Consider the following 14,316-nt stretch of genomic DNA (forward strand, 5'->3'; position numbering starts at 1 on the left):
CTGTATATATATATACAGTATATATACAGTACAGGCCAAAAGTTTGGACACACCTTCTCATTCAATGCGTTTTCTGTATTTTCATGACTATTTACATTGTAGATTCTCACTGAAGGCATCAAAACTATGAATGAACACATGTGGAGTTATGTACTTAATACAGTTAAGTACCACTTAAGTGCCACTAAATACAGTTACACAAAATCAGGTACTTACAAGAAATATGTTGGTCTGACACCAACTGGTTAATGTGTTCGCAAGCACAGCAGACAAGAAAATACCTGTATGTCCATTCAGGGTTAAATTTCCTGTGCTCGAGATCCACTTTTCTTTGTTTACTCGTACTTGGTTTGGACAAACACATGGTACCGCTGAAGTAACTTGTATTTACATCATTTACTTTTCAGTCACAATTTCATGGGATTACCCGGTGAATTTAAAGTGACAGTATCATTTATTTAAAAATGCATCAGCACTTCATTTGGCGGGCCGGATCGAGAGTTTTGCAGGGCCGGATCTGGCCCGCGGGCCGTATGTTGTGCACCCCTGTTATAAGTGCTCTGTACTGGTTATAAGAGCTCTGTACTGCTTATAAGAGCTCTGTACTGGTTATAAGTGCTCTGTACTGGTTATAAATGCTCTGTACTGGTTATGAGAGCTCTGTACTGGTTATAAACGCTCTGTACTGGTTATAAGAGCTCTGTACTGGTTATAAACGCTCTGTACTGGTTATAAGAGCTCTGTACTGGTTATAAACGCTCTGTAATGGTTATAAACGCTCTGTACTGGTTATAGGTTTTATATATTTTTATAGGTGTGCCCGCTGTATTTGTAGATCCATGTTTGTCGGCAGAGGCAGTTCGTTTTTCAGAAGTTGTTCAATGAATTGTGTTACCGAGCTGCCCTCTGCTCCCTCTTTCATGCCAAAGATGCGGATGTTATTCCGCCGATTTCTTCCCTCTTGGTCTGGCAGCATATCCTGTAGTGTTCTCTGTTGTTTTATAGATTAAAGCAGAGCCTCTTTTGCCTCCATGTTCCAGTTTTCTAACTCTTCGATTCTCTGTTCAGTTTCCGTGATTCTTGTAGCTCGTGTGTTTAGTTCTGTTGTTGTTTCCGTGAGCCGCCGGTTAATGTCCTTCCTAAAATCCTCAAATCCTCGAGTTCTTTTTTCATTTCTTTTTTGATTTCTTCTTTGAATGTGGTGAACTCTATTTTCAGTTCGGTTTTAAAGTCTTGGATTTCCTTAACGATGATGTCTTTCATTCCTGTTCGAATCACCGCAGCCGCCTCGGACTCCATGCACTCTTCCTCTCCCTCCATGTCATCTGCTGTATCGTCTCCGTTGGTCAATTCGGGTTGTTTTTTCGGGTTCTTTTGGTTTATTTGTCTTCTTGGTCTTCCTTCCCTTTTCCATCTCTGTTTCAGATGTATTAATTTTTATCGAAATAATCGAATTCGGGTTTTTTTTATCGAGTACTGATCGGGAGCAAGTTATCTATGCTGCCATCTTGGGTTTCCAGTTTGCAATATTTTTTATAACTGTGCAATTTTTGGTTAACTTCCTCTATTAATACTGTTTATATTTTTGTAATTTTTACATATTCTTACTTCTTAACATGTGTACATACATGTAAACACTTTGTCTTTTTCTATTTTTTGTATTCTTGAAAGCTGCTGTAACACTGCACATTTCCCCCTGTGGGATAATAAAAGGCGATCTTATCTTATCTTATCTACACCAGAAAAAGTCGCTAGAATTGTCGCTAGTCGCTTTTTTGAAGAAAAGAAAAAAAGTCGCTAAATACAGCGACAAAGTGGATAAATTGGCAACACTGCATACGAGACACCAGCACAGCACCCAAACCTCTACACTTGACACCAGATCAGACGCTAGTTCGCTGTCTGGAACCTCTTTTATCTGGAACCAGAACCGGAACCGTTCCACGTCGGTGGAAAAGGGGGATCGGAGCGATTGGATCTTTATCGGTCCACCCTCAATACCCAACGTACACAAAATCAAACCAACCAACATGTTCATGAAGGCACTTTATTGTTATTTTGATGTTGGAAAAGTCGGCGTGTGATTGGATGATCTCCGGATCGTCACCACCTCAGCTTCAGACGTTGAAGAACTGGAACCGTTTGGTTCTCAGGCTGGCTCTCCTCGACTTCGGCATCGGGACACCTACACAGCAACACAGAGCCGACATGCACACGTGTTACAGGAAACTCCAGCGTTACTCCACCTAGCGTGTATAACGTGTATTTCTAAATTGAAACCAGACCTTCATCTTCACGCGCGGTCTCCATCAGAGCCCCGGACTCTCCAGGTTGGGCTTCGACGATGGGGGAAACAAGAACGTCGTCCTGCAGCTGCTCGTGGTCCGGTTTGTTTGAAGACGCCTCGGAGATGTTCTTCAGTGGATCTGAGGGAGAAATGCAACCTGATTCAGTTTGTAACGTTCACCTTGATCAGATCACCACCATCCATCTATAAAATCCCTCAAATGTACCTTCAGTGCATCCTCTATCCAGGTTCTGCTCCTTCAGTTTCCATGTTTGGTGCTCCAAAGCTGCTGGCTCCTCCAGTTCTGTCCACTGGTGCTCAGGTGCTTCATCCCTGTCTGGTTCCTTCACCCGGTTCACTAGAACCACCTGCCTGTCCTGTAGACACACCTGCTCCTCAGGTTTATTAACCTTAGTCTTCAAAACTACCTGATCCACTCGTTCTTCTACCTTTGTCATCTGGTCCATCTGAAGCACCTGCTTCTCCAGCCTTTTGTTCTCCATCCTCTCCAGGTTTTTGAGGACCATTTTCTTCTCTAAATTTGGCTTCTTTATTTCAATCTGGTTCTTTCCTACCTGCTTTGGTTTTAACACTGTGTCCACTGGGTCCACCTGCCTCTCTACCTTCTTCACAACCTGGTCTGGTTTTTCCACTGGGTCCACCTGCCTCTCGGCCTTCTTTATCTCATTCTCAATGAAACGAACCCTATTTTTTACATGTTCCTTCCACTGGTTTATTAGGATGACCTGCTCTGGCTCTTCCACCAGGTTCAGCTGGGCCATCTGCCTCTCTACCTTCTTCACAACCTGGTCTGGTTTTTCCTCTGGGTCCACCTGCCTCTCGGCCTTCTTCACGACCTGGTCTGGTTTTTCCTCTGGGTCCACTTGCCTCTCGGCCTTCTTCACGACCTGGTCTGGTTTTTCCTCTGGGTCCACCTGCCTCTCGGCCTTCTTCACAACCTGGTCTGGTTTTTCCTCTGGGTCCACCTGCCTCTCTGCCTTTTTTATCTCATTCTCAAAGAAACAAACTCTATTTTTTACATGTTCCTTCCACTGGTTTATTAGGATGACCTGCTCTGGTTCTTCCACCAGGTTCAGCGGGGCCATCTGCCTCTCTACCTTCTTCACAACCTGGTCTGGTTTTTCCTCTGGGGCCATCTGCCTCTCTACCTTCTTCACAACCTGGTCTGGTTTTTCCTCTGGGGCCATCTGCCTCTCTACCTTCTTCACAACCTGGTCTGGTTTTTCCTCTGGATCCACCTGCCTCTCGGCCTTCTTCACGACCTGGTCTGGTTTTTCCTCTGGGTCCACCTGCCTCTCGGCCTTCTTCACAACCTGGTCTGGTTTTTCCTCTGGGTCCACCTGCCTCTCGGCCTTCTTCATAACCTGGTCTGGTTTTTCCTCTGGGTCCACCTGCCTCTCGGCCTTTTTTATCTCATTCTCAATGAAATGAACCCTATTTTTTACATGTTCCTTCCACTGGTTTATTAGGATGACCTGCTCTGGTTCTTCAACCAGGTTCAGCGGGGCCATCTGCCTCTCTACCTTCTTCACAACCTGGTCTGGTTTTTCCTCTGGGTCCACCTGCCTCTCTACCTTCTTCACAACCTGGTCTGGTTTTTCCTCTGGGGCCATTTGCCTCTCTACCTTCTTCACAACCTGGTCTGGTTTTACCACTGGGTCCACCTGCCTTTCGGCCTTTTTTATCTCATTCTCAATGAAATGAACCCTATTTTTTACATGTTCCTTCCACTGGTTTATTAGGATGACCTGCTCTGGTTCTTCAACCAGGTTCAGCGGGGCCATCTGCCTCTCTACCTTCTTCACAACCTGGTCTGGTTTTTCCTCTGGGTCCACCTGCCTCTCTACCTTCTTCACAACCTGGTCTGGTTTTTCCTCTGGGGCCATCTGCCTCTCTACCTTCTTCACAACCTGGTCTGGTTTTACCACTGGGTCCACCTGCCTTTCGGCCTTCTTCACGACTTGGTCTGGTTTTTCCACTGGGTCCACCTGCCTTTCGGCCTTCTTCACGACCTGGTCTGTTTTTTCCACTTGGTCCACCTGCTCCACTGGGTCCACCTGCTCTAACTTCTTCATCTCAATCTCAGAAAACAGAACCACCTTGTTTACTGGTTCCCTCCTCTGGTCCTTTAGGACGACCTGCTCTGGTTCTTCCACCAGGTCCCGTGAGGCCACCTGCATCTCTACCTTCTGGCGTCTCTGCCACCATTTTCTCTTCTTTACCTGCTTCTCCATCTTTGGTATTTGGTCTGCCTGGTCCTCTAAAACATTCTGCTCCACTCCTTGCCCCATCTCTTCACCCTTTACCCCGCTTCCCTCCCCACCCTCCACGTCCTGCATCTCCACCTTCTGGCGTCTCTGCCACCATTTTCTCTTCTTTACCTTCTTCTCCGGTTCGTTTACCCGCCTGTGCGGCTCGTCATCGTCAGATGCAGAAGTCCAACAGGAGAACATGTTCATGCTGCTTACTGTCTCGGCGTCTCAGATCAAATGAGCACAAACACACGAAACGCGGCTATTTATACCAGAGGTTTGGAATGTGGTGATGTCATCATGATGATGTCACAATGTGTGCATGTAGCTGAGAGTGGTGCTGATCATCATCACTGCTGCTCTCAGCATCATTAACCTCTAGTGTAGAGCGGGACAGTGGGAGGAGCTTCGGGCCCTATTAATCGAAAGGTTGAGGGTTCGAATCCCAGTTCTGCCTTTTAGCAAGACCTTTAACCCTGTTTGCTCCAGGGGCGTAACAATCTGGAATACTGCACACCTGTACATGTATACATGACTAATAAAGGCAATCAATTCTATTACCATATACGTATTTACACACACACACACACACACACACCGACCAGTCATAACATTACGACCACTGACAGCTGGAGTGAATAACACTGATTATCTTTTCATCACAGCAGCTGTTAGTTGATGTTAGAAGCAGAAAAATGGATGCACGTTTGGATCCTGGTCTGCAGGGGTCAGTATCTATCAAAAGTGCTCCAAGGAAGGGACAGTGGTAAACTGGCGACAGGGTCATGAGCGCCAAGGCTCACTGATGCACGTAGGGAGCGAAGGCTGGCCCGTGTGGTCCGATCCAACAGACGAGCTCCTGTGGACGTTCTGCTGGGAAACCTCGGGTCCTGCCATCCATGTGGATGTTACTCTGATACGGAGCTCCTACCTAAGCATGGTTGAAGACCATGTTCACCCTTTTATGGAGACGCTTCCCTGATATCTGTGGCCTCTCATAGCCGGATGATGCGCCCTGACTCTGTACTGGTTATAAACGCTCTGTACTGGTTATAAGAGCTCTGTACTGGTTATAAACGCTCTGTACTGGTTATAAACGCTCTGTACTGGTTATAAGAGCTCTGTACTGGTTATAAGTGCTCTGTACTGGTTATAAACGCTCTGTACTGGTTATAAGAGCTCTGTACTGGTTATAAACGCTCTGTACTGGTTATAAACGCTCTGTACTGGTTATAAGAGCTCTGTACTGGTTATAAGAGCTCTGTACTGGTTATAAGAGCTCTGTACTGGTTATAAACGCTCTGTACTGGTTATAAGTGCTCTGTACTGGTTATAAGTGCTCTGTACTGGTTATAAGAGCTCTGTACTGGTTATAAGTGCTCTGTACTGGTTATAAATGTTCTGTACTGGTTATGAGAGCTCTGTACTGGTTATAAGAGCTCTGTACTGGTTATAAACGCTCTGTACTGGTTATAAGAGCTCTGTACTGGTTATAAGAGCTCTGTACTGGTTATAAGTGCTCTGTACTGGTTATAAGTGCTCTGTACTGGTTATAAGAGCTCTGTACTGGTTATAAGAGCTCTGTACTGGTTATAAGTGCTCTGTACTGGTTATAAATGCTCTGTACTGGTTATGAGAGCTCTGTACTGGTTATAAACGCTCTGTACTGGTTATAAGAGCTCTGTACTGGTTATGAACGCTCTGTACTGTTATAAACGCTCTGTACTGGTTATAAATGCTCTGTACTGGTTATGAGAGCTCTGTACTGGTTATAAACGCTCTGTACTGGTTATAAGAGCTCTGTACTGGTTATAAGAGCTCTGTACTGGTTATAATTGCTCTGTACTTGTTATAAGAGCTCTGTACTGGTTATAAACGCTCTGTACTGGTTATAAGAGCTCTGTACTGGTTATAAACGCTCTGTACTGGTTATAAGTGCTCTGTGCTGGTTATAAGTCAGGGGTGCACAACTTATTTTTACCAAGGGCCGATTTCACATAAACACCTAAACCAGAGGGCCACACATTTCATTTTTACAGACCTGTCCACATGAAGTTGTAATACAGTCGATTTTTTTCAAATGTATTATTGATTCTCGATTGCGATTGCAAATTTTTTCTTTTTTTGTATAATGCAATTGAAAATTTTTAATTTAAAAGACTGCAGAAATGCAAAAATTCTGTGACAGGAGTCTTTTATACAGGGACAGGACTAATTTGTGTGCCTCATGTGCACATAACCGGTCTGTGGGAGTCAGAATTCTTGCTGGTTGGTAGGGGATCAAATACTTATTTCCCTTAATTAAATACAAATTAATTTATAACTTTTATTTAATGTTTTTTTTCTGAATTTTTTGTTGATATTCTGTCTCTCTCTGTTAAAATAAATCTTCCATAAAAATTATAGACTGTTCAAGTCTTTGTAAGGGGGTAAACTTACAAAATCAGCAGGGGATCAAATACTTATTTTCCCCACTGTATATATATATATACAGTATATATACAGTACAGGCCAAAAGTTTGGACACACCTTCTCATTCAATGCGTTTTCTGTATTTTCATGACTATTTACATTGTAGATTCTCACTGAAGGCATCAAAACTATGAATGAACACATGTGGAGTTATGTACTTAATACAGTTAAGTACCACTTAAGTGCCACTAAATACAGTTACACAAAATCAGGTACTTACAAGAAATATGTTGGTCTGACACCAACTGGTTAATGTGGTCGCAAGCACAGCAGACAAGAAAATACCTGTATGTCCATTCAGGGTTAAATTTCCTGTGCTCGAGATCCACTTTTCTTTGTTTACTCGTACTTGGTTTGGACAAACACATGGTACCGCTGAAGTAACTTGTATTTACATCATTTACTTTTCAGTCACAATTTCATGGGATTACCCGGTGAATTTAAAGTGACAGTATCATTTATTTAAAAATGCATCAGCACTTCATTTGGCGGGCCGGATCGAGAGTTTTGCAGGGCCGGATCTGGCCCGCGGGCCGTATGTTGTGCACCCCTGTTATAAGTGCTCTGTACTGGTTATAAGAGCTCTGTACTGGTTATAAGTGCTCTGTACTGGTTATAAGTGCTCTGTACTGGTTATGAGAGCTCTGTACTGGTTATAAACGCTCTGTACTGGTTATAAGAGCTCTGTACTGGTTATAAACGCTCTGTACTGGTTATAAGAGCTCTGTACTGGTTATAAACGCTCTGTAATGGTTATAAACGCTCTGTACTGGTTATAGGTTTTATATATTTTTATAGGTGTGCCCGCTGTATTTGTAGATCCATGTTTGTCGGCAGAGGCAGTTCGTTTTTCAGAAGTTGTTCAATGAATTGTGTTACCGAGCTGCCCTCTGCTCCCTCTTTCATGCCAAAGATGCGGATGTTATTCCGCCGATTTCTTCCCTCTTGGTCTGGCAGCATATCCTGTAGTGTTCTCTGTTGTTTTATAGATTAAAGCAGAGCCTCTTTTGCCTCCATGTTCCAGTTTTCTAACTCTTCGATTCTCTGTTCAGTTTCCGTGATTCTTGTAGCTCGTGTGTTTAGTTCTGTTGTTTCCGTGAGCCGCCGGTTAATGTCCTTCCTAAAATCCTCAAATCCTCGAGTTCTTTTTTCATTTCTTTTTTGATTTCTTCTTTGAATGTGGTGAACTCTATTTTCAGTTCGGTTTTAAAGTCTTGGATTTCCTTAACGATGATGTCTTTCATTCCTGTTCGAATCACCGCAGCCGCCTCGGACTCCATGCACTCTTCCTCTCCCTCCATGTCATCTGCTGTATCGTCTCCGTTGGTCAATTCGGGTTGTTTTTTCGGGTTCTTTTGGTTTATTTGTCTTCTTGGTCTTCCTTCCCTTTTCCATCTCTGTTTCAGATGTATTAATTTTTATCGAAATAATCGAATTCGGGTTTTTTTTATCGAGTACTGATCGGGAGCAAGTTATCTATGCTGCCATCTTGGGTTTCCAGTTTGCAATATTTTTTATAACTGTGCAATTTTTGGTTAACTTCCTCTATTAATACTGTTTATATTTTTGTAATTTTTACATATTCTTACTTCTTAACATGTGTACATACATGTAAACACTTTGTCTTTTTCTATTTTTTGTATTCTTGAAAGCTGCTGTAACACTGCACATTTCCCCCTGTGGGATAATAAAAGGCGATCTTATCTTATCTTATCTACACCAGAAAAAGTCGCTAGAATTGTCGCTAGTCGCTTTTTTGAAGAAAAGAAAAAAAGTCGCTAAATACAGCGACAAAGTGGATAAATTGGCAACACTGCATACGAGACACCAGCACAGCACCCAAACCTCTACACTTGACACCAGATCAGACGCTAGTTCGCTGTCTGGAACCTCTTTTATCTGGAACCAGAACCGGAACCGTTCCACGTCGGTGGAAAAGGGGGATCGGAGCGATTGGATCTTTATCGGTCCACCCTCAATACCCAACGTACACAAAATCAAACCAACCAACATGTTCATGAAGGCACTTTATTGTTATTTTGATGTTGGAAAAGTCGGCGTGTGATTGGATGATCTCCGGATCGTCACCACCTCAGCTTCAGACGTTGAAGAACTGGAACCGTTTGGTTCTCAGGCTGGCTCTCCTCGACTTCGGCATCGGGACACCTACACAGCAACACAGAGCCGACATGCACACGTGTTACAGGAAACTCCAGCGTTACTCCACCTAGCGTGTATAACGTGTATTTCTAAATTGAAACCAGACCTTCATCTTCACGCGCGGTCTCCATCAGAGCCCCGGACTCTCCAGGTTGGGCTTCGACGATGGGGGAAACAAGAACGTCGTCCTGCAGCTGCTCGTGGTCCGGTTTGTTTGAAGACGCCTCGGAGATGTTCTTCAGTGGATCTGAGGGAGAAATGCAACCTGATTCAGTTTGTAACGTTCACCTTGATCAGATCACCACCATCCATCTATAAAATCCCTCAAATGTACCTTCAGTGCATCCTCTATCCAGGTTCTGCTCCTTCAGTTTCCATGTTTGGTGCTCCAAAGCTGCTGGCTCCTCCAGTTCTGTCCACTGGTGCTCAGGTGCTTCATCCCTGTCTGGTTCCTTCACCCGGTTCACTAGAACCACCTGCCTGTCCTGTAGACACACCTGCTCCTCAGGTTTATTAACCTTAGTCTTCAAAACTACCTGATCCACTCGTTCTTCTACCTTTGTCATCTGGTCCATCTGAAGCACCTGCTTCTCCAGCCTTTTGTTCTCCATCCTCTCCAGGTTTTTGAGGACCATTTTCTTCTCTAAATTTGGCTTCTTTATTTCAATCTGGTTCTTTCCTACCTGCTTTGGTTTTAACACTGTGTCCACTGGGTCCACCTGCCTCTCTACCTTCTTCACAACCTGGTCTGGTTTTTCCACTGGGTCCACCTGCCTCTCGGCCTTCTTTATCTCATTCTCAATGAAACGAACCCTATTTTTTACATGTTCCTTCCACTGGTTTATTAGGATGACCTGCTCTGGCTCTTCCACCAGGTTCAGCTGGGCCATCTGCCTCTCTACCTTCTTCACAACCTGGTCTGGTTTTTCCTCTGGGTCCACCTGCCTCTCGGCCTTCTTCACGACCTGGTCTGGTTTTTCCTCTGGGTCCACTTGCCTCTCGGCCTTCTTCACGACCTGGTCTGGTTTTTCCTCTGGGTCCACCTGCCTCTCGGCCTTCTTCACAACCTGGTCTGGTTTTTCCTCTGGGTCCACCTGCCTCTCTGCCTTTTTTATCTCATTCTCAAAGAAACAAACTCTATTTTTTACATGTTCCTTCCACTGGTTTATTAGGATGACCTGCTCTGGTTCTTCCACCAGGTTCAGCGGGGCCATCTGCCTCTCTACCTTCTTCACAACCTGGTCTGGTTTTTCCTCTGGGGCCATCTGCCTCTCTACCTTCTTCACAACCTGGTCTGGTTTTTCCTCTGGGGCCATCTGCCTCTCTACCTTCTTCACAACCTGGTCTGGTTTTTCCTCTGGATCCACCTGCCTCTCGGCCTTCTTCACGACCTGGTCTGGTTTTTCCTCTGGGTCCACCTGCCTCTCGGCCTTCTTCACAACCTGGTCTGGTTTTTCCTCTGGGTCCACCTGCCTCTCGGCCTTCTTCATAACCTGGTCTGGTTTTTCCTCTGGGTCCACCTGCCTCTCGGCCTTTTTTATCTCATTCTCAATGAAATGAACCCTATTTTTTACATGTTCCTTCCACTGGTTTATTAGGATGACCTGCTCTGGTTCTTCAACCAGGTTCAGCGGGGCCATCTGCCTCTCTACCTTCTTCACAACCTGGTCTGGTTTTTCCTCTGGGTCCACCTGCCTCTCTACCTTCTTCACAACCTGGTCTGGTTTTTCCTCTGGGGCCATTTGCCTCTCTACCTTCTTCACAACCTGGTCTGGTTTTACCACTGGGTCCACCTGCCTTTCGGCCTTTTTTATCTCATTCTCAATGAAATGAACCCTATTTTTTACATGTTCCTTCCACTGGTTTATTAGGATGACCTGCTCTGGTTCTTCAACCAGGTTCAGCGGGGCCATCTGCCTCTCTACCTTCTTCACAACCTGGTCTGGTTTTTCCTCTGGGTCCACCTGCCTCTCTACCTTCTTCACAACCTGGTCTGGTTTTTCCTCTGGGGCCATCTGCCTCTCTACCTTCTTCACAACCTGGTCTGGTTTTACCACTGGGTCCACCTGCCTTTCGGCCTTCTTCACGACTTGGTCTGGTTTTTCCACTGGGTCCACCTGCCTTTCGGCCTTCTTCACGACCTGGTCTGTTTTTTCCACTTGGTCCACCTGCTCCACTGGGTCCACCTGCTCTAACTTCTTCATCTCAATCTCAGAAAACAGAACCACCTTGTTTACTGGTTCCCTCCTCTGGTCCTTTAGGACGACCTGCTCTGGTTCTTCCACCAGGTCCCGTGAGGCCACCTGCATCTCTACCTTCTGGCGTCTCTGCCACCATTTTCTCTTCTTTACCTGCTTCTCCATCTTTGGTATTTGGTCTGCCTGGTCCTCTAAAACATTCTGCTCCACTCCTTGCCCCATCTCTTCACCCTTTACCCCGCTTCCCTCCCCACCCTCCACGTCCTGCATCTCCACCTTCTGGCGTCTCTGCCACCATTTTCTCTTCTTTACCTTCTTCTCCGGTTCGTTTACCCGCCTGTGCGGCTCGTCATCGTCAGATGCAGAAGTCCAACAGGAGAACATGTTCATGCTGCTTACTGTCTCGGCGTCTCAGATCAAATGAGCACAAACACACGAAACGCGGCTATTTATACCAGAGGTTTGGAATGTGGTGATGTCATCATGATGATGTCACAATGTGTGCATGTAGCTGAGAGTGGTGCTGATCATCATCACTGCTGCTCTCAGCATCATTAACCTCTAGTGTAGAGCGGGACAGTGGGAGGAGCTTCGGGCCCTATTAATCGAAAGGTTGAGGGTTCGAATCCCAGTTCTGCCTTTTAGCAAGACCTTTAACCCTGTTTGCTCCAGGGGCGTAACAATCTGGAATACTGCACACCTGTACATGTATACATGACTAATAAAGGCAATCAATTCTATTACCATATACGTATTTACACACACACACACACACACACACCGACCAGTCATAACATTACGACCACTGACAGCTGGAGTGAATAACACTGATTATCTTTTCATCACAGCAGCTGTTAGTTGATGTTAGAAGCAGAAAAATGGATGCACGTTTGGATCCTGGTCTGCAGGGGTCAGTATCTATCAAAAGTGCTCCAAGGAAGGGACAGTGGTAAACTGGCGACAGGGTCATGAGCGCCAAGGCTCACTGATGCACGTAGGGAGCGAAGGCTGGCCCGTGTGGTCCGATCCAACAGACGAGCTCCTGTGGACGTTCTGCTGGGAAACCTCGGGTCCTGCCATCCATGTGGATGTTACTCTGATACGGAGCTCCTACCTAAGCATGGTTGAAGACCATGTTCACCCTTTTATGGAGACGCTTCCCTGATATCTGTGGCCTCTCATAGCCGGATGATGCGCCCTGACTCTGTACTGGTTATAAACGCTCTGTACTGGTTATAAGAGCTCTGTACTGGTTATAAACGCTCTGTACTGGTTATAAACGCTCTGTACTGGTTATAAGAGCTCTGTACTGGTTATAAGTGCTCTGTACTGGTTATAAGAGCTCTGTACTGGTTATAAATGCTCTGTACTGGTTATAAGAGCTCTGTACTGGTTATAAGTGCTCTGTACTGGTTATAAGTGCTCTGTACTGGTTATAAGAGCTCTGTACTGGTTATAAGAGCTCTGTACTGGTTATAAGTGCTCTGTACTGGTTATAAATGTTCTGTACTGGTTATGAGAGCTCTGTACTGGTTATAAGAGCTCTGTACTGGTTATAAACGCTCTGTACTGGTTATAAGAGCTCTGTACTGTTATAAGAGCTCTGTACTGGTTATAAGTGCTCTGTACTGGTTATAAGTGCTCTGTACTGGTTATAAGAGCTCTGTACTGGTTATAAGTGCTCTGTACTGGTTATAAATGCTCTGTACTGGTTATGAGAGCTCTGTACTGGTTATAAACGCTCTGTACTGGTTATAAGAGCTCTGTACTGGTTATGAACGCTCTGTACTGTTATAAACGCTCTGTACTGGTTATAAATGCTCTGTACTGGTTATGAGAGCTCTGTACTGGTTATAAACGCTCTGTACTGGTTATAAGAGCTCTGTACTGGTTATAAGAGCTCTGTACTGGTTATAATTGCTCTGTACTTGTTATAAGAGCTCTGTACTGGTTATAAACGCTCTGTACTGGTTATAAGAGCTCTGTACTGGTTATAAACGCTCTGTACTGGTTATAAGTGCTCTGTGCTGGTTATAAGTCAGGGGTGCACAACTTATTTTTACCAAGGGCCGATTTCACATAAACACCTAAACCAGAGGGCCACACATTTCATTTTTACAGACCTGTCCACATGAAGTTGTAATACAGTCGATTTTTTTCAAATGTATTATTGATTCTCGATTGCGATTGCAAATTTTTTTTTTTTTTTTATTATGCAATTGAAAATTTTTAATTTAAAAGACTGCAGAAATGCAAAAATAGTAACAGCACCACCTAATTATCCTTTCAAGGAACTCAAACTTTATAGCAATAACAATATAACAATAATTAACAATAATTTAAACAAAATAGAAATCGTAATTGTTAGGCTCTGTGGCATCAGGGGAATGTACCATCTCTCCCTGATGCCACAGGCCTTACAGAGCAGAAACGAGCTGTGCCTTTAAGTACCTGGCCAGCTCGTTAGGGCGAAGTGGCTACACCTGTGCCTTCCCTTATTTAAGGGATAGGTGCAGAGCTGTAGCCGTCGCACCTTCTGCTCTTGTTGGCTGTTTCTTTTTTCTTTCTTTGAGTTTGTTTGACACTGCGGTGTCCTTTTATGTTTATTGTTTTTTTTATCTTTAGGTTGTGCCGCCGCAATGTGCCGCCGCCGCCGTGCCGCTGCCGCCGGGCCACCGCTAGTGGGCGCCACCACGCCGCCGCCGCCGCCAAGCTGCCGCCATAGTGCCGCAGCTGTCGTGCCGCCGCCGCCGCCTGGTTGCCGCTCTCAGGTCGCCGTCGGGCCGCTGCCGCCGAGCCGTCGAGCCGCCGTGCCGCCGCCACCTAGAGACCCCACGGCTGCGCCCAGAGGAACGTGACCCCCTCCCAGCTACCGCTGGTGACAGCGTCACGTTCCGCCCTCTGGAGCGCAGGAGCAAATGGCCAC

The 14,316-nt window shown here is 45.3% G+C and overlaps 3 protein-coding genes across 6 annotated transcripts in view; 1 reads left to right on the plus strand and 2 right to left on the minus strand.

Annotated features, from left to right (window-relative positions):
- The window catches only part of triob (trio Rho guanine nucleotide exchange factor b), a 173,835-nt gene that overhangs the window by 64,373 nt on the left and 95,146 nt on the right, over nt 1-14,316 (plus strand). The gene's annotated exons all lie outside the window — the stretch shown is intronic.
- LOC134310900 (microtubule-associated protein 1B-like) lies at nt 2,034-4,790 on the minus strand. 2 transcript variants are annotated; one of them, XM_062992641.1, is made up of 4 exons: nt 4,156-4,788; nt 2,514-3,933; nt 2,286-2,426; nt 2,034-2,185 (listed from the first exon to the last, which is right to left on the minus strand). In XM_062992641.1, the coding sequence occupies exons 1-4, from the start codon at nt 4,765-4,767 to the stop codon at nt 2,118-2,120; spliced, it is 2,241 nt and encodes a 746-aa protein (XP_062848711.1). In that variant the 5' UTR covers nt 4,768-4,788; the 3' UTR covers nt 2,034-2,117. The 2 variants fall into 2 exon arrangements, with proteins under 2 accessions (XP_062848711.1, XP_062848710.1); XM_062992640.1 differs by having other exon boundaries at nt 2,514-4,790.
- LOC134310901 (microtubule-associated protein 1B-like) lies at nt 9,047-11,803 on the minus strand. 3 transcript variants are annotated; one of them, XM_062992644.1, is made up of 4 exons: nt 11,169-11,801; nt 9,527-10,946; nt 9,299-9,439; nt 9,047-9,198 (listed from the first exon to the last, which is right to left on the minus strand). In XM_062992644.1, exons 1-4 carry the CDS (start codon nt 11,778-11,780, stop codon nt 9,131-9,133), a joined length of 2,241 nt encoding a protein of 746 aa, XP_062848714.1. In that variant the 5' UTR covers nt 11,781-11,801; the 3' UTR covers nt 9,047-9,130. The 3 variants fall into 3 exon arrangements, with proteins under 3 accessions (XP_062848714.1, XP_062848713.1, XP_062848712.1); XM_062992643.1 differs by having other exon boundaries at nt 9,527-10,895; nt 11,118-11,801; XM_062992642.1 differs by having other exon boundaries at nt 9,527-11,803.

Source organism: Trichomycterus rosablanca, chromosome 3 (genome assembly GCF_030014385.1).
Source record: "Trichomycterus rosablanca isolate fTriRos1 chromosome 3, fTriRos1.hap1, whole genome shotgun sequence".
NCBI classification, from domain to species: Eukaryota; Metazoa; Chordata; class Actinopteri; order Siluriformes; family Trichomycteridae; genus Trichomycterus; species Trichomycterus rosablanca.

Excerpts from the sequence above, each read along its gene's own strand:
- LOC134310901 (XM_062992642.1), bottom strand. The coding sequence starts at position 11,780 with ATGAACATGTTCTCCTGTTGGACTTCTGCATCTGACGATGACGAGCCG. Across the intron at positions 9,440-9,526 it reads GGATAGAGGATGCACTGAAG|ATCCACTGAAGAACATCTCC; the intron begins GTACATTTGAGG and ends TTTCTCCCTCAG. Across the intron at positions 9,199-9,298 it reads GACCGCGCGTGAAGATGAAG|GTGTCCCGATGCCGAAGTCG; the intron begins GTCTGGTTTCAA and ends GTTGCTGTGTAG.
- LOC134310900 (XM_062992640.1), bottom strand. The coding sequence starts at position 4,767 with ATGAACATGTTCTCCTGTTGGACTTCTGCATCTGACGATGACGAGCCG. Across the intron at positions 2,427-2,513 it reads GGATAGAGGATGCACTGAAG|ATCCACTGAAGAACATCTCC; the intron begins GTACATTTGAGG and ends TTTCTCCCTCAG. Across the intron at positions 2,186-2,285 it reads GACCGCGCGTGAAGATGAAG|GTGTCCCGATGCCGAAGTCG; the intron begins GTCTGGTTTCAA and ends GTTGCTGTGTAG.